Genomic DNA, 21064 nt, shown 5'->3' on the forward strand with positions numbered 1-21064 from the left:
ATGTACGCAAACGTAAGTAAGACTTGCGTAATCGTAGACAAAACCTTTTAAAATTTTCGATAAAAAAATTAAACATCCGAAATATTTCATAGCCAAGAAAATATATCTAGCAGCCAGAAGACGAGAAGTAAAAATTTTCAGCAATTTTTGAAAAATATTTTGGGCCTTGAGAAACAGTATACTGATGGCTAATTTCTTGTGCTCCGTTGGGTCTTACAGACTACTCAGAAGCTTGTAGACAAAAAATAAAAATTATCAGCAGCTTTTGAAAATTATTTTGGGACCTAGCAAGAGATAATCTAGACTCTATACTCTCTAACTAGCTCATGAACCATCAGTAGAATTGTCTCCTGCAAAGTCCAAAATATTTTCCAAAAACTGCTGAAAATTTTTATTTCTCGTCTTCTGGCTGCTAGATATATTTTTTGACAAATAAATATCTCTGGTATAGTTTATTTCTTTATTGCAAATTTTAAAAGGTTTTGTCTACAAAACTACGTCTAAAATACGTTTTTACGGCTACTTGCGTCTTCAAAGGTTGAATTTACGTTCTCAACGTCTAGTAAGTTCAATCTACGATTTAAATTTCGACGGGGAGGTGTGCAAAAAATAAAATAAAAAAATATCCAGATGTTTTGTTGAATAATTTTTATTTGCTAATAAAGCTCATCAGTATAAACTTAGCTTCATATATTTTATTGTGTTAAAAGCGAGAATACTTGTCCTCGTCCTCCATTGTTGTTTATTTCCTGACCTTAATTACATACAGACACGTGTCATTCTCTTGAGTTTTGTTGAAAAGACATACAAGACTCAACTAAATTATACCTCAACTTGATAACAAACGTAATTCTTATGAAATAGTCATGTATAATTTAAATCGAATAATACTTTTTATATCGAATTGAATAAATATTTAAATAAAAAAAAAAAATAAAAACAGTCGTAAATTTTAAATTGGAAATTCCCCGGCTTATTTTTCTTCTCTTAATCAGTTATAATAATAATTTAATGTTGTTTTCACAATCAAATTGATGACTAATGACGAAATATATTTGATTACACGTATGTTTTTTTTTAGTTATCACGCAAAAAAAATAAATAACCGAGAAAATAATTTTATAAATTACATACTGTGCATATTACATATATAAATAATTTCTATTATGGTTTTTTAAATAAAATATAATATAAATAATTACTACGATCGTAAACAATGTCCGCATTGTAACGGAGTTTATAAATAAACCAATTTGTTATATAACTTTATATATATATTTACAAAGTACACTGAGCTAAAATATAAACAAAGCTCGTTCTCATGTCCGTCATGTCATGTTCAATAAATATAAGTAATGAATAGTTTGCAAGTAAGAAAAATGACCAAGCAAATTATATATTTTATACTTTTAAAAATGATAAAGTAATATTGAATAATAATGTACGGTATTAAATTTAAAAAAATAAAAAAACAACATATACTCGATGTAGAATAAGTGTTTACGCTCGATCACAATCAATAACCAGTGGTGTGCAATTGAGTGTGTATATATTAAGTGAATGAATCAAACAACTTTGATTATATGCCAGCGCCATAAATTGTTACCTTTTGACCCTTTTGCCATTAATTTAAACTAACGCGCGTTACAATTCAATCATCTTATCTCACTGAGCTTTAATAATGATAATGATAATGATAAATTTATTTTATAAAATTTATACCGGGAAAACTAACATCGATATGAATTTATCGCTAACATCGTACCGACTACATCATCATACTAAAAGTTATATCCGCAATGCGGTTTTATTCAACCATCAAATTATTCACTTAACTTGTTTTATGCTAAGCTATTTATTTTTATTTACGAAATTTAAACAATATATATTTGTAGAATACGTGATATTTTTAAAAATCTAATGTTTCGTAATTTTAAAAATGAATTTATTTTAAAATTTATTATGGAAACAAAAATTATTTTATTTTTATTCTGAAAGATTAATGATGTTTACGAATATATAGATTTATAATATATGTATTCTATAATACATGGTTATATACATATATATGTATTTATAAAATATTTTTATTAGTGAATAATAAATTATAAATAAAATTTTAGAAGAATATTATTTTGAATTGGAAAACGTTTTTTTTTTTTTTGGCGGGAAAAGTTTGAATTTTTGAAGTGAAGGTTTATTTTGAAAATTTTTAAATAAAAACAAGAGACTAATGTCCCAAGGGGCCAATGACAGTATTTAATTTTTTTTTTTTTTGGTAAAATAAAAAAGAGTGTAAATGGGTACAAGAAACTGTAAGCAAATTTTGAACCAAGGAAACATTGAGGTTTGGCAGAGTGCCAAGTTTAATTTATTCTGTGGTATCATGAGCTAACAAGCCCAAACACGTAATTAGTCACTATTACAGTAACTAGTGAATTTGATAGACTTTTAATTTTATCTTCATATATTACAATATATAATGTATGTAAATATATTGAGCGAGTAATTCATTTTTGAGGATTTCAATTACTGTCAAATTTTCATCTATTTTTAAAAGTCGTGTTTTCAAAATTTTTATTTAAAAAAATTTCTTCAGACCGGACTAAAAATAAAATTATTTGTCTATATTTTTTTTTTCATTTTAATTACTATGGTTGATTACTTTACTTATACTTAAATATACCTGAAGATCGGAACGTTTTACGCACAACGAAAATGAAAAAATTTTAGTAATTTGACTGCTTAAAGGTGACTTAAGGGGTAATTGGGGTCGGCTGCAATTTTCGGCGGACACACTAGCACTTATGCGAAAGATTTTCAAAATCTAGATCTAGTAGATTTTTGACTTTTCATTTTGTTTTTTTATTTCCGTTCCACGAAAAATGTTCCGATTTTTAGGCACATATATTTAATATATATACTGAATTTTGAATTAAAAAATTCTTTTTTTAAATTCAATCGCACAAAAAAAAATTTCTGTTTACTCTAAATTTTCTAAATTTCGGATTTTCCCATAAAACTCCAAATTCTATCATTAACTTAAAATAGATACAAAATTTCTATTTTAATTTCCGGTTGTGTAGTCATTTTTTAACCCCCCAAAATTTAAACTTAAAAAATTGAAAACAAGGAAACAAAATTTTTGAGATTCGTCATACTCAAGTTCCCATACATTCCTATACCATAAATTACTAAGTAGTTATTTTCCCATGGAATAAAATAAAATTTGTCTGAATTTCATCACCGCTGATGACTCAATTGATTTTAAAAGATAATCTTTTGAATTAGCATATAACTATGTATACATTTATTTAAGATTTCTAAGAATCAATTCAGTGTCGAGAGAAAGTGTTAGAGCTATTTTAAAAATATTATTTATGTTATAAAAATATTTAAATTTTTTATTTGACACAAGCTAAAGTTAGTGTCCACGAGTCACTTGAACTGATTTATTGTGAATCAGCTTGATAAATTATTTCAACACAATCTCCAACTAAAAATACAAATCTACATTCAAAAAATATATCAACCAATAAGATTTAAATATTTATTAAATAAATTAACAAAGGGACGATACTCAAGGACCATGTGATGTAATTATCGCAAGAGTTTAACGTCTTAAATAATAAACAAAATTAAGAAAAAAAAAAAAAATACGATAGCTGTACACAGTAACTTTAAATCTACAGCATGTCGTAAAAATATATAAATAAATAATGAAGAATTTATCAAACCGATAACTAAAAAATGATTCAATAAAATTATTGATAAAATAAAAAAATGGGCATGCAGTCGATAAAATTATAAAAAAAAAAAAATAGAAGACTAAATGAGAATGAGAATGAACACGATGATCTACAAGCCGTGACAAAGTACTCGCGAGCTAAATATTTATCAGCGTACATACTAGTGAAGTATGTCATTGTATGTACTGTCTATTATACCCGGTATCGAGAGGTACCTAGCAATTTGACAACTATTTCGTGCGTACGCTGATGATAAACTCGGGGGAATACTGAACGAGTATAGACAATGTTTATACATATGCATGTATAAAAAGAGAAAATAAATAATAATAAAAAAAAATTTATAACGAATAATACAGCGCAGCATTTTGTATAGATCTGGAAAAAGAGTCGATGGTTTATCGGAAAAATTATTGACAAATTTCAGTGATAACTATTGGAGATTATGTCCATTCAGTTAAATAATTAAATATAAATAAAAATTTAAAAAGCACAATTTAAATATATTTGAGTTTTTTATGTTCATTTATTTTACTTATACTTTTAAATGAACATATGAAACCTCAATAAATTTTTAAATAAATAGCAATATAAAAAAATATATGTACCTGAAGATCGGAACGCTTTTCGTGGAACGAAAATAAGAAAAAAGAAATGAAAAGTTAAAAATCTAAGGGATCTAGATTTCGGAAATTTTTCGCAACCCACCCGAAAATGACAGGCCACCCCCAACTACCCCTAAATTCGCCTTTAGACACAAATTTCGTGAATTATTTTCATTTTCGTTGGGTGAAAAACGTCCCGATCTTCAGGTACATAAAAAAATGCACACTTCAAACACTCGATATATATGAGAATAGTTTAAAATTTATTTTGATGACCAAAAGAATGAACGATTTTACAAAAATTTGAAGTTGGTGTAAAATCAAGTCAATGAATTGCGGCACTGAATTTATCGTGTTTACGTGACACGGAGATAAAAAACGTCATGAGTTAAATAATAAATAAAATTTGAAACATTTCACATGAATTTCATTTTAGTTTGCTCTCTGACAGTATAATTTTTATTGCGCAGTACGACCGATAATTCAGTGATTGGGAAAAAAGTTTAATGCATTTGAAGTGTACAGTTTATCATAATATAAATAATATATATTATTAATACTCACGATGATGTGTAGGATAATTATTGTTGTTATTAGACATAAATTTATAATCCATTTTGGCACACGCTTCTTCCAGAAGCACTCACGTTTAAAAACTAATATCGTCAGTACGTGACATTGTTAATAAACTATTTATTTATATATTTGTATAGTTATATAAAAATAATATTCCAACAATCACACTATATTAGTTTATTTTTATCTTCTGTCGTTTTACGAAAAGATCGATCGAATTTTTATTTATAATCAATTAACTTTAAACGTCATCACCAATTTCCAATAGTCGTTTTCCACTCTCTTTAAAAATCAATTAAAATTACAAAATTAATCACAATAATTATAATTACTGATTAAACTACTGGATTACTTCATGTACTCGATATAATTTCAAGTAAAATATAAATTTTTTAAATTTTTAAATAAACTTTTAATAAGAACGAGACAAAGCTTCATCTAAAGTGAATAATATATCATAATAATAATGTATATTACATATAATATATATACTCGAGATCATAAAAGCGTTTCTACGAACTCTCAACACATACCGAGTCTGTAATGTTGTTATTCTAATCGAGTCGCTACGAAAATAGACTGCGTGGGCGGCTTTTCAGAGCTGCATAGCAATATTATCTATATGGCTGTTTAATGTGCGTGTGTACGCGGTATAGATGTGAGGAAGAAAAGCCAAAGTAGTCTTTATAACATGTAGTTGTGTTGTGTCTAAGAAAAATAACTGAGACACGTATAACAACACGATACGGTAGAGTTGATATAAGTCGAGTTGAGTTGAGTGTCTGGCTTGGTTTCATTTGCTTTCGGGGCTGAACAACAACATCATATATATGCGTATATATATGTATATGAATATATGTACATATAGGACAGCGTGGTATCGGCATGGACATACGCACAGCCACGCGGTGGCGTCTGTTTACGACTTGTTTTTTATTTTTTTAGTATTACTCTCGACCGCTCTCCGATTACCCCTTCTACCTATGGATTGGATTCCCCACCCTTTCATACATGAACGCACACAGAAGAAAGACCACACCGCGAGTTCTCCTTTCTCTCTTTCTCTTTTCTACAGAATTTTTTTTTTTTATTTTTATTTATTTAATTTAATTTTTATTTTTATTTATTTACTCATCGTTTTATACTTTCTTTGTCTCACTACATAAGGATCAACATTTATATATATGTATAGTACGGTATACTAGGAGGAGGGTAAAAAAAATATAAATATAAAGACAAGGAGAAGCTGGTGCAGGCTCGCGTCGCGTAACAAAAGGCGCCGCGGAGAACCGCAAACAAGCGGGAGGTCCTTGTTACATCCAATGGACAAGGACTCGTTCGCACCGGAATGTTAAAGAAAGAGAGTTGGAGATGATAAAAAATATAAAAAAACATTTTAAATAAAAAACGATAAGCAAGACTAACTTTTGATCATCTGAGCGTGAGAAAGATTAAAAGAAATAAACTTTCCTGATGCTCAAGATTATTTTTTAAATATTTATTGGTAAGTTAATTTACCGGGAAATATTTATTTATTGGATTTATATGCCAAGGATTAATTTATATACATTGTCACATAGAGTACTATATGCATACTGAACATATAATTAGTATTAATGAGATTTGACCAATTTATAGATTTAAGAAGAATTCAAATGCTTTATTTTTAAGACTTTCAAGAGAATGGGTGTTTCTTACGTCTGATGGTAGCTCCTGCCATAACCGAATTGCAGGCACAACAAACGAGTGCTCAAAGGTGATAGTACTAAAATTTGGTATTTTAAGGAAATACGCTACCGGACCTCTTTCTCACACTCATAAAAATAAACGGGACTATCTTTGTTGCACCCGTACACAGAAAAAACAGATATCTTGAGTCAAGAAAATATTTTTGAAGACAAACGTTTTCGGGAACCAAGTCAAGATTTTCTTGAGCCAAGAGAATTCGTCGTGGTTGGCGAAGATTTCTACTTTATCTGAGAAAATTTAGGTCTCCAAAAAAATTTTCTTGAATCAAGAATATTTACCTTCAGTCGAGAACTTTTTTTTTTTGTGTAGATTAAATGAGAATTTTAAAACAACTTTTCTTGGAGACAAATTAGAATTTTTGAAAATACGAAATTTCTACACGGAAAAAAGACCAGTTGAAAAATTACAGTTTCTACAGTAAAAAAGGCTTTCGGGGCTATAATCTTTAAACATTAAAGCTTAAACTGTAATTTTAGAAATTTGTAATGGTAAAAAAATGAATACAATTTTAAGCAGCAAATTTTACAGTTTAAATCGACAATATCGAGTTTGAAACTGTAATATTTGTTATTTCTGTAAAATTTACTGATAGAAAGTGTAGCCTTATATTAAGGTTTCAAAAAACGCTAAAGACTCTATTTTAGGTTTCCAGTGTTTGCCCGTGATTTAAATTTGATTGAAAATCGGTTACCGTTACCCCTTAAAGGCAACATTGTCGTTTTCGGCTAAATAATTATCATTTAAACATAAATAATAATTATCACTGATTATAAAAGTAGTATTGTGTTGAGACGAATTAAAAAATATAAAGATGATTGATTGGATGGATTTTATATTTAGTATTTTATTGGCATGTCACACGGAAAAGCTTTATAACGTAACCAGCGAATTTGAAACGACTAATCGGATTCGATATCCATTTCCACTCTCTACTCATCGTCAAACGTGAGCGTCCGGTGTGCATGTTGTCATATATATATATACATATATATGAACAACTACTGACTCTCTGATGATATTTATTTCAATTCTTCATACACTGATAGCCATGATAGTCTACTGAACAGAGAAAACGCGAGAGATAAATAGAGAGAGGGTTGTGGAGAACAAGAGTATAAGAGATATAAACTCTAACTATGCGCTATTGAGTACAAACTACTATTTAAACTTGCACGCCTACACACTCGACACAGCCTTTGAAACGCATAATTTATACGTCGCGAATCACGTCAGACAATCAAACAAATTGTTCATGGTATCGCGATACGTTAAATTACGATCCGAGTAGTTGATAGAAAAATACATACAATAAAATTTAATGTTACTCTAAATCCTGTTTAATGTCTCTTGTCACTGTATAAATATACACACATATATATAAATATTTTTCATGTGGATTTAATTTTTTGAATGAAATAAAATAAAATGAACCGTAAACTTCAAGGTTTTTAAGGAGTTTGAGATGAAAAAAAAAAAAAATTAACAAGCAGAAGTGGAAATAGAAGAAGATGGAGAGGAAGAAGAAGAAAGTATACGAAAGAGAGAAAAGAGAAAGGAAAGGCAATAATTTATTTGAAAGTATGAAAGCCATACAGTCCTTGATAATTTTTAAGCCTTTCTCTGTATAGATGTTCGAAATATTGTAGAAAAGTTCCGACACTTATCAGTCTGACAGATAAATAGCTTTTTAAAACTTATAATTACGTCGTTATCTTTGAGATTGTATTAATCACACGTTATTATATTAGTGATGTAGTTTTTTAAACGGAAATCACAGCTTTTGTTTGCGTAAACTAATACGCTTGTTTAAGGTCGACAATAAAAACAATTGCGTCATAAATAAAATAATGGTACACCAAAAAAAAAAAATTATCAATTTTCTACGAGTTATTTGTCTCCACAGTTCGCCTACGTTTTAGTATTCAATCCAACGGTTTTTTCGCGGTGCGCAGTAGACATTTTAAGGATGAATAATTTAAAAAATTTCAAAATCGATGATAAAAAATATATAAAGAGGTAAATAATAGTGTGAAATAATAAAAATAAAGTTTAAGAATAAAAGTCACGACCTTTTTCAATTGCATTCTTATACACTTACAGAAAATCTGATACAATTTTGTCTATATAAATATATAGGTATACAATTGACGATAGAACTTGACAGGTTCCGAAGAGCAAAAAGAATCAAGAAACAGCAACGGAAAAAAGGAAATAGATAAAAACTAGAAAGCTTTTACGGTTTTTTATTAAGTATCAAACGGAAAAAATTTATCTATTATTTTTGAAAAATTTATTATATTTTTAAGCTGCGTTTTTATGAAACATAAATTATAATAATGAGATTTTGATTTTCGTAATTAAAAGTTAATCATTTGGTCTACTCCAATTTAATGAAACTACACGTGAAAAAAAAGAGAATTAATTGCAGCGATAAATTGTCAGATGTATGGGAAAATTTAAAAAAAAAACTCGGCAATTATTGGAGACAATAAAAATTTAATTACTGTCTTTAAAAAACGATTACTGTCTGTAGTTTAAATAATTATTTATATACTAGAGGAATAACAATGCAAATTAATATGAAACTGAAGTTAGCCGACGTCTAATAATTTTTGGATTTCATTTTAGACAGTAAATTATAAAAAAAAAATTTGAAAAAATTGCACCTGTAGTTTTTTAAATTCTTCACAAGTGCATTTTTTTCTGATTGATTTGTTGAAAAAAAATCCGAAAATTTTAAATTATCTGCTGAGTTCAGGATCATAAATTGATGACGATTACTTATTGAATGGGAATTAATATTTGAATATGTGTTAGTCTGAAAAACTTGGGTTAATATGGTAAATTAATTTAAATAATTGATTTGGCGCCAAAACAATTAATATTTTAAATTTAATTTATCGAACCAATGATCTAAGTCATTAAAAAAAATTTCTGGACTGAGCTGTTTATAATTTCCTCAGCTATTACAGTAATTTACTATACTTTTATTTTCTAACACTATAATTTCTCGTTCGAAAAAATTATCCCTGCGTTTAAAAAATAAAGTGCAGCGTCAACATCTATCCTATAAAACTTTCAATTTTTGTTCTAGGCGGTAAAATTAGATTTCAAATTTTGCGCCGAAAATTTTAAGAGCGATGGATTTTCCTACACCATTTCCCGCCAAAATTCAAATCGAATACTTTTAATTAGAACTCAATGAGTCAGACTATCGATTAAGATCTCACGGTAATTTTATCGATATTCAAATGAAATTTGAACTTTTACTCTTTACTGTCTTTGGACCAATAACCAAAGAGACAAAAAAATTTAATTTTATGGTAAAAATAAAACTTAAGTATACTTTTAAAATAATTAAATTAATAAAGTATTAAAGTACTCCGTTAATTCTTTACCGTATGTCAAGTACGAGTATTTACGGACCTTAAAAGATTACGTTGAATGACGACATAGTGTATATATAGTTTATATACATGTACTTTTGTAAAGTATTTAGCTGTGTCACTAGATTTAATGAAAAATAACAAAAAATTAAAATTTAATTTATGAACCTGATATTCAAATTTAAATTTCCCGCCATGGAAAAAAAAGTTCTAAGCCTCACATTTACACAGTAGTCGTTTTAATTTTAATGAAAAATGCTCGTAATTATTATTTTTACCTTTCAATAAATAAAATAACTGTCCAATATCAATTGAAATAATTTACTAGCAAAACATAAATATATGACTGACCTAATAATCCAAATACGTTTGTTTAAAATTTATAGCTCATCAATATAAGTATTATTAATTTATTAAAAGACATATATTTATATATAAAGTAATAATAAATATATATATCCTGTTACAATTTTCCGTTTAAATTTCAGCCATGACACTCGATTCACGACATAAACAAACTTTTATACTTGTCAGCAAAAAAAAACATTAACGAGTTATTTTATTAATTTTGAAAATCCCGCCATTTTATTTTTCCGTCAGCAAAAAAAAATTTTTTCACGCACCAAAACTCAGACACCCAACAAAAAATTTAAAAAATCATGAAAATAAAATAAACAAATTTGAAAAATTATTTTTCAAAATTTAAAAAAAAACCGCCAGTTTTAATCTCACAAATTAACATAAAGTAATCCAGTTTAAAATAAATAATAATTATTACCATTACTGATATGAAGTAAAAAGTTTGAATTCTTAATCCTCAATTTAAAAAAAAAAAAAAACACAACACTGACACTGGCACAAATAAATTTAAAAAACACCACAATAATTAAAAAAAAAAAACACACTCACAACCGCGACTTTACCGAAAACTCAATTATTTAAATAACCACAATATATTATTATTATTATTATTATTATAAATATATAAACAAAAAAAAACTAAGTACAAATCGCGTAATATAAAAATATAAACTGCGCAAAAACGTTTGAAAGGTATATTGTAGTAATCGATAATCTAACCTCGGAATTGCATCACTTTCTTAGCCCTCAGAAAAATAAAAATAAATAAAACAAAATAAAAATATCGAATAAGAAAGATGAGACGTAGAACCGGAATGGCGTAAGTACGTAAATATAAATATAAAGAGCAAAGGGAATGCGTACACAACAATAACACTCGGAGCACTGCTCGGTATCTGCTATCGCGTTTAGTAGTCACTGTAACTGTGACTGTAACTGGGAATAGATTGTAAACAAAAGCAACAGAGTCACGAACGGTTAAACGTTGGACACCTAGCGTCGGGCACAAGAACAACAGAGCGTACTCCTCACGTGGAGTCTCGCGTAGTACTAACCCGACAATTCCCGCCACCTCACATCCAGTCATCGAGCGCTCACAGGCTCGCAGGCTCACAACTCAGCCGCAGCAGCCCCACGTACTTAAAAACACTGTCGTGCTCGCCTACTGGTGCACACACACACACACACACACACACACATATATATATATATACATATATATACATATACCATACTTTATATATCCAGTCAAGTCTGAGGAGGATCACACACATTCAACATCACATCAACATGAACCGCGCAGGGCCAATGATCACATATAATACTAGTACGCACTTGTATAAATTATAAATATAAATATGCGTTTAATGAGACAAGACGGTAATTAATATCAAATACCCTTTGTATTGCGTTACGTAACATAAACATAAAACATTTTTGAATTAATAGACTTGTCTGGTAATAAAATATTTTATTTAAACAAAAATTACCTGGAGGGAAAACGTCAGCTTCCTCTTGTCTTACATTACAAGCAATTAAATTTTCGCGGGGTACTAGCACAAAATTTAAAAAAATTTTGTGGGGAGAAATTATAAATTTGAAAAAGTAAATTTAAAATTTTAGTTTTAAAATAAAATAGTAAATTGGTTACCGTTACCCTTTAAAATTGATATGGAGGTACTTGAAAGGGTAACGCCTTGAGATTTCTATCCTTTATGTCTTATGTATTTTCCATTTTACTATCTTGTTCTCTTTATCATCAGCTCGTCTCTTTTTCCGTTGTTAACCCCTTTCTTCGCACGTCCCTCACTTACTTCCTCTGCATTCCCGGTCGTCGTCTTTATATATATATATATATGTATATATAAAATGAGTAAGAAAGACAGAAAGAGAAGACTAGGCCCACCACGACGCCGACGCAAAGGCGTAGGCCTGTCTTGAGTATGTTTTATATATATCCTCGCTCCTCGTAGTATAACGACCTGATCCTTTTTCCCGGGATATAACTACGGAATATATATATATCTATATATATGTGGGTATGGGTGTTTAGATGTTCATTAATCTGGGATTAAACGTTAGACGTCATTAAATAGCAGGACAAATTTATAGTTGATTACTTTGGTTACTATAACTGTCGGTGTAAAATTATAAACTTAACGAACGCCGTTGGCTGATGTGAGTAAAGAGACGTAAAGATGATAAAGAAAATAGTAATAAATAGTGTTTACGTTTATTACACACGTGTTCAAGTGGGTGTGTCGCGCACGCGTGGAATCAAATTTACCTTTCACGTACAAATTACAATTATTTTTTTAAAATCTTTTAAATTACCTTACGACCTCTAATACTGCAATTGTTAATTCAGTAATTTACAATCTTGAGCACATGCTAAAAATTTTTAATATTTTTTTTCTACACACTGATGTGTGGGTTTAAAGCTTTCAATTATTCATGAAAAAAAAAAATGAATAAAATTTTCGGAGTACTCGTTTTTAAAATATTATTTTTACTGAAAGGGAAGAAATACAAATGGTTATAGTGGCGTAGGTCCTGGATACGATACAAACAAGGGCGGGTGTATGTCGGGTGTGCGCAGTGAGCACATCTTCATGAACAATTGTGCGCCGATGACGTTAAGGGGGTTGAGGATCAAGGGGATTTCGTTAGGCAGTTGCATTGGGTTGTAAAATAACGGTTTACATATATATACATATATATATATGTATATATAATTTGGTGTAAATTTCACGGGCTCCAAATGTAATAACGCGCACGCGCATTAAACACCAAACATGTTTTACTATTATATAGCTAACTGTCCATCGTATGACGGGAAAAAGCACTATATATAAATATATAATATATATATATATATACTCTACGATAAGTACGAGTAATATAGAGTTTAAGTGGAGAGTTCTGAGAAATGTTAAGGGGACGAGAATGAAATAGAGGGATAACGGCAAATAAAATTGTACTATACTTTATACTAGTATATGTAACTAGTTTACTAATATACACATGTATATATATATATACATATTTATTTATGTATCATATTATTAATATATTAGTTTACACATTCTTGACTCCAAATGCAATTTTAAAATATGATAAATAAAAAACGAGATTCCGTGCGATACTATCCGCTGACGTGGTGTGACGTCATTATTTCCAGGAATATTTATAAATAAATATATAATTTTAAGCTATAAATACAGTGTTCAGATAACGAGTTAAGTATGATGGAAAAAAAAGAGCGGTTTATTTTATAATTTAAAATTGCTAGCGGAGAAATGAATGAACGTAATTATCAACCGGGATCGTGACCGAGTTGATAAGACCTCGAAACCGCCAATGCCAATATTATCATTGATAAATTTTGTACGGTGATATAACTAACGTAATAATAATAACATTAATAATAGAGTAATGTTGGACAATAGAAGAGGTTTGTTGCATCAGCGTGCATCAGTGTCCTATCGTATAGTTAGTGGATCGCATCTGCGTCAGCACCGAAAACCAGTTCACTTTATACCAAAACAGCAACGGCTAGAGCGACATACGCGCCACTGTCTATTTATTTTTATATATTTATATATGTACAGAGCAATACAATAGAATGTATAATAGTATTATGTAGAGTATAAAAGTGGTAGCAAATAAAATACGAGCTTAGAGTATACTCACTTCTGCACCGTGAGATAGAGGATCAGATCAGACGGAAGGAAGAACAAGCGGCGGGAAAAAAAAACAGTGTGTGCTATCGCTACGTATGTTATGTTATGTAGTAATGTAAGGAGAGGAAATGAAATAAAGAATGAGAATGAGAATGAGTTGAGAAGAAACTGGTGTACTGAGACAATTCATTGTAGTCGCGTACAGTTGATTTTAGTCTTACTATCAGATAAATTTATATTTATATTTATATAATATGTACATATATAGTAGTAAGGAGTAAGTAGTATGTATAGTAGTAAGAAGCAACCGAGTGACGATGCAGAGGAAGCTGTAGTGGGGTTGAAACCAACAGGAGAGCACGGAGAGTACAGAGTGTACAGAGAGTAGTAGAGAGTCGGTTCAATAAATGCAGCGGCCGTTGCCCGAGCTCTACTACATCTCTATATATATACATATATATATGCAATACGCGATATATACTACTGAGTATAAAACGGAGCGAGAGAGAGGTCGATTGGTAAGACAGAGAGAGTAATCAGCTGGTGCACAAAGCAACGAGAGAGACCGAGAGACAACAAACCCACGCCTGCGCCACGTGGGTCATAGTAGTAACGTCGTACTGCTCGCGTCTGTCTCTACTCTACTCTATACTACTCAGTCTCACAGTATGTACTGTACATCGGCACGGGATATCAGTGGCCGCGAGAATGAGACCCCCGGCAGACAGAGACCGAGATACCGCGCCGAGTGTGAATCGCGGCTGGTGAAGAGAAGCGATATAGGCTGGGGTCGGGCGAGCGAGGGAGAACGAGGCCAGACGAAAAGAGCGCGAGAACTCCCGGTGAATTGAGCTCACGTGTAAGAGAGTAAGAGCCGCCCGCGTTCTCGTGTCGTAGTCGTAGTAGGTTTGGACGTGTTTTTACCGAGCACGCTGGTGGTGCTGGCGGCGATCGATAACTCGAGTCTAGAGTGAGACAGAGTGATAACAATGCAACGTGGGTTGGCGTAATATAAAGCAACAGCGGCAGCAGGAGTATAAACTCGGTTGTGGTACGCACAGCAGACCACCTTCACCACCACCCCCGCCTCCACTTCTCTTCCGTCCCTTGAACCTTGTACATATTATTGCTATGCTCTGTGTACCTCTACTCGGCGACGAGCTGAGCTGAGCTGAGCAGAGGCGGACGAGGCCACCGACGGTGATTCCAAGAGAATTCTATATGTATACGATGTATAGTATACCGCCATTTTGGGATTTTCGTAGCTCCTCGATCGCTCTGCTGGAGGATATTGACCAGCTCCTTCCATTACCATTACATTCTCTCTACTATAAATTCGCTTTCTCTCTCACGGTGTAGTGTCTGGTTCTCAGATCCTAAAGCCTCCAGCGTGTTCTCCCATCGTCGTAGTCTAGTCCAAAGTAGTTCTATGCGTGATGTCTGGCTCTGGGACTCCTCCCAGATGACACACCCTGCATTCAGATGCGTCGTCTCGCGGAAACTCGAACCGATTGATCATATATTCCTATACTTAACAACAATCGTTTCTCATACATTTTACTTTACAATAACAAACATTTATATTTTTTTTATCATCCAAAATCCAACGTAATTTATCGCGATGCAATTTTTTACCCTGCACCGTAACTGCCCATAAATATTTTTCGAGCGACTCAATCAAGTATACTTATGATATCAATAATCGATGATGACGATAATGATGTTGATGATGATGAGCTAGTAAGTGAAGCTTTTAGGTTGTTATTTCACGTGCCACGCCTGTTTCTACGGACGCCGGCGCCAGACGATGAAACGAGAAAAGACAAAGACGGAATGGATAAAGAGAGAATGGAATGATAACAAGAACCATCGACCGTAAACGTTGTATGTTGCCCAGACAACACAAAAGGCACTGCCATGAAAACGCATAAACTTTTCAACATCACTACTATTTATAAATATACATACCTCGATTCTATTTATAAATTTGCTATCTCATGCTCATGAATCCTACCATGCACATAATTATTCATCTATACATATACATACATATATAAAGTATATTCTAAGAAACCAATCGATACGCAATTTATATTTTTACAAGATTGTCTCAGCTGCATTCAGCGGCCGTATGCAGCCGCACTGCACGCGACATCGATTATCTTCAGTTCCCTTCTATTCTTCATCTATAAATCTATATATATATATATACATATATAATATATATATGCACCCTTGGGTGGAGCTGCATTATAAACATATGGAATACAAAATAAGGACTATCTGCAGTACAATAGACGTCCATTCGTCGTGACGTCGATCGAGAAATTCAACAAAACTTCCAGCATCGGAGGCAGATTTCTGGTCGGGCTGTGTCTAGTCGGCGTCGCGATTGCCAATCAATCGATCGAACCAGCCAACAAAACCTAACGTAATGCAAAGTAGTGAAGCCAATGCCAAAGCTAAATGTAAAGGCGTTGGTTAATTCTCTACGTGAACACAGTTAGGGAAGGTCCGGTACCGGTTCGAAGACCCTACAGCACTCGTCGCGCGCACGAGGGGCTACACTCCAACGACTCGACAGCTCAACTCAACTCTACTTTGCTCGACTACTCAACTCACATTTTCGATCGCTCACCGCATGCGAAGAGCCACAGGAAACTAGAAACTCAATCCATTCATGTCTCCCCTTCTATATGAGGTCTTTGTCCCCAGTGTGGTGTCTCTTCACTTGGATGGGTACCACATATATAATATATATCATACGCGATTATTCTCCAGCACTTCATTGCCAATGCAGAGTTTTGTAAAGAAACTTTTTTTTTATTTTCAATCTCGGTCTATTTAATTATTTATTATTTTTAATTTTTAGCCACGACTTTAAATATCGAGTATTAAATATATACACCTACACTTCAGTTCATTGTTCAGAAATTAATGAGTATTATAATATATTAGATGTTGAGATTAATTAATTTATAAAAAAAAGGATTAAATTATACACTTGATATCCTGATTTATTTTATGGGATGCGAATTATTTTTTATGGGATACGATGAAGTTGAAGCTGATGCTCCGTCTGTGGTTAAATTATAATAATAATAATGAAGCGTAAGATTAAATTCTAGTCTTGATTTTTTTTTTGATACTCAATATATTATTAAATTAAAATTTTAATTCACGAATAAATTTTTTTATTAACGACAACATGTATCAGACTTTGTAATGTAAAGGTATTTACAGTGTCTATGGCATCGATTTGAAATTAAAATGACGAGACGGTTAAACTGGAAAGTGGGCCGCCGGAAATCAAGAATCGATACGTCAATCTTCGATGGTTGTGTAGGAGCCCGGCCATTTTATCATCCCCAACCTGACCTAACTTAAGCTGAGCATCGCGAAACCGTAATAAGTGAATGACTAAAATTTTTGAAATTTTCAACCTGACACTTTTTTCGTTGACACGAAAAAATTTTTTATTTTAAGGATAATGTAGATTTCTGACGAGAGTCTTTACACATTAAAGAAAGTCATGGACTACTTGTAATGATAGTAAACAGGAAGTAACTATAAAGTGTTACGACGGTGCTACACGTTAACGTGTTCTTGTTAACTATGCGCAGACAATACTATATTTTTATTTTGTTTTTGTTGTTTCAATGCCGAGTGTATAAACACTCTTTAAATGTCAGTAAATATTCGTACAATAGATTATTAAACTCCAAACAAGTATATGTAAGTAGAGTAATGAAAACCAAAAGTTTTATCAGTTAATTTTTTATGTCATAGGTCAAAGTACACTTTGAAGTCATACTTTAAATAAAATAATTAATTTACGTTTAAAAAAAAAATAAACTGACGTAACTAAAAGTATATCATTCAGACGAATATATATATTCTAGAAAAGTATTAAAAAAAAACAAAAAAAATTTTGAATTTTGAATTTAATTCAAAAATTTTTTATTTGAAATTTTTTTTGAATTAGGAAGGAGTTAATAAAAAAAATCTGTCTATCGGTTGACCCTGCGGGCCAGCCCTAAAACTTCCCCGCTGTTTTCGAGCTTCTTGAGCTTTAAATGAAAGTTATCCAAAAAAAACATTGTTGAAAAAATTTTATTTTTGGAATATCTCTGAACGAGCCCTACCGATCAAGCTCAATTTCTCACAGCTTCAAGATATTGACAAGCCGCGTCGAATGACGACTTGAAGTTCAAAATTGGGTCATCCGTTCAAAAGATACAGGTATTTACATACGTACATACATAGGGGAGGGTGGGGCAGAGCGGCCCCCCTGAAATTGAGATAAAAAAAAAAATTTTTTTTTTTCGACTAATTACTATAAATCCGATATGTTTGCGCATTTTTACCCCTACGCATGACATTTGGGGCAAAATGGACAAGTCCAAAATTTAGAAAAAGTGATTTTTTCATATTTTTATCGTCAAATTAAAAAAAAAATTATTATAATTCCACATTTCTAGCCCTACGCATGACACCTGGGGCAAAATGGACCAGCCGAAACTTCCGAAAAAATTATTTTTCCATATTTTTCGGCCGTTTCTCTATGTAAGAGGCAAATTTGGTCACTAAAAATTTATAAAAATAAAATTTTTTTTTTAGTTGATAAATTTTTGAAATAAAGTAAAACTATAGAATTGTTTTTTTTGTTTATTAAATAACAATTAGTAATTAAGGTAATCGAGAGTAAACGATTTATTACACCTTAAAAAATTTTTTTCGAGTAATATCAAACCGAAAATAGTTGTCAAGAGAAAGAAATACATTCTTAATGATGAAAACAATTTAAAAAAAAAAAAAAAACGAAAAAAAAAATTTTTATCACTTTTTGGAAGGGAGCCGCTCTGCCCCACAAAAAAAAATTTTTTTTTTCAGAATATTGGCAAAATCTCCAGAAATTTGTTCGAAATAGGACAAAAGTAAAGTGATCTTATGGTTGAAAGCCACAAAAAGTAATAATTGGCTTAGGGGGGCCGCTCTGCCCCACCCTCCCCTACATACATACATTCGGACATCATCTTGAAATTAGTCAGAATAGCTTCCTAGGACCTCAAAACGTCGACATCTGATGAAAATTCGATTTTCGTAAATCGGACCGAAACCAATATCTTACCGAATTTTTGAAAATTTACAATTTTCTTAGCGGGAAGTTAAAAAAATGTGGAGTGAAATTGGCTGCTAGGAAAAAGATTTTTTTTATACATCCAAATTTTTGAGTGGCCGCCATGTCTGATATGGGCAACTTACCCCATCCTTCTGTGGGCTAAAAATTTTTACTCCTTGGAAAAAACATAATGGGATTTTTCAACAAAATAATTTTTCTATTAATTTATCATAAATTCTAAATGATAAAATGGAAGTGATAGTTAAATAAATATGAAGAATTCAAAGTATTTGGACCGACATTTAACAGACGAAAAAATTTATTTAGCTTTCGAATACGTCGAGTGATGAGTTAGAAAGTATTTATAATGTATAGGAAGTAAGAAAAAAAAAATTAACCAATTTCTTACATTCCGACCAATGTTCATGTTGTGTTTACGTCTTATTTCGATTATTACACACATTCTAATTTTTATGTCTGTTTCCCGCATGCACAGAAACTCGATGGATAATTGAGTACATGCAACAATAATTCAGTTTAATTTTGCCATTGATGGCTCGAAGAAAAGGGATACATAACATCAGCAGACTCGAAACTGCATTTCAAGATTAGTTTGTTGCAAACCCTAGTATTACTAACGAATAATAACGCCGATAATGACACTAAAACTTGAGGAGACTGAGAAGAAGGCTTTTATGATTGGGTATTCAAAATATCATTATTCTTTAGCTGATGATTACTATGTAGCAGCCGTATCCGACCAACTTAGTTCGACTTCACCACAAAGTAACAATCAATGAAAGCAACATTGTATTCATGGAATACTAATATATGGAAATGCAGTGTGATGCGGAGTAACGTTAAAATACCAGAGGCGAAAAAATTCAAATTTTTTTTATCCTAATCCCCTGAAATTTTTAAATTTTCGGTATGAATTTTAAAAAAATAATTTCAATTTTATTATCGAAAATCGCGTTTTCGAAAAACCGAAAAATTTTTAGAAATTTCATTTTAATACTCAAGCATGTGCATGTATATAAATATACTATACTACTTGAAAAATGTATCAAAATTTAGACTTGGTAAAAGTTTTAAATTGACCGGTAGAAAAAAATTTAATTTTTACCGACAACAAAATTTTTTAAAATTCTTCGCTCAAATTATAGATTTTCTAAATCGTACATTTTGTACCGTGTAGAAAAAAGAGCGATGAATATATATCGGAGTCTGTGACTATGTAATGTTTAATTATATTGAGTACATGAAAACACTTTATAAGTTTTTTAAATTGATCCCTCAAAGTTGTTACATAAAATTATGCACAGTAAAAAATATTGTGTAAAATCAACACAGTTTGTGTGTTAAAAACGGTTGACACAAAATTTGTGTTGAAATTTCGACACAAACTTTGTGTAACCCCTTTTTAACACAAAGATTATGTTGAAATATCGCCACAAGAGGGCGCAAAAAATTCCACAGTAACACACAAAATGTGTTAATAAAGAGTGTGTAACACATTTTTTATGTTACAAAAAGTGACACAAACTTTGTGTTAGTTTAACACAAACCGTTTTCGACACAAATACACAATATTTTTTACTGTGTGTAAAATTACAGACTATAGCTGCGAAATAATTATTTTAAGTTATTATGTAGTCATATATATATATAAATATATTTATTTTTAACTATGGTAAATACGACCGATCGATCTTTTCATAAAAATCTTAAAATAAAAAAAAAAATAAATAAAACCAGCCCGAAAATTTTTCTGTCATCGAGTTTTGAAACCCGGGTATTGAAACCCGAAACTATAAGCAATAAAATTTGAACG

The 21064-nt window shown here is 31.1% G+C and overlaps 1 protein-coding gene across 4 annotated transcripts in view; it reads right to left on the reverse strand.

Annotated features, from left to right (window-relative positions):
• Positions 1 to 21064, reverse strand: part of LOC130664075 (growth factor receptor-bound protein 14-like) — a 242030-nt gene that overhangs the window by 186843 nt on the left and 34123 nt on the right. The window contains exons 1-2 of one of the 4 annotated variants that reach the window (XM_057463785.1): positions 10844 to 11457; positions 4919 to 5212 (exon numbers count right to left, since the gene is read on the reverse strand). The exons of the other annotated variants lie outside the window; for them this stretch is intronic. Of the exons in view, the coding sequence (XP_057319768.1) occupies positions 4919 to 4970 (52 nt within the window). The 5' untranslated portion in view covers positions 4971 to 5212; positions 10844 to 11457. Of the gene's footprint in view, positions 1 to 4918; positions 5213 to 10843; positions 11458 to 21064 lie in introns of those variants that run through there. 4 annotated transcript variants of the gene reach the window in all.

Source organism: Microplitis mediator, chromosome 2, assembly GCF_029852145.1.
Source record: "Microplitis mediator isolate UGA2020A chromosome 2, iyMicMedi2.1, whole genome shotgun sequence".
NCBI lineage: Eukaryota > Metazoa > Arthropoda > Insecta > Hymenoptera > Braconidae > Microplitis > Microplitis mediator.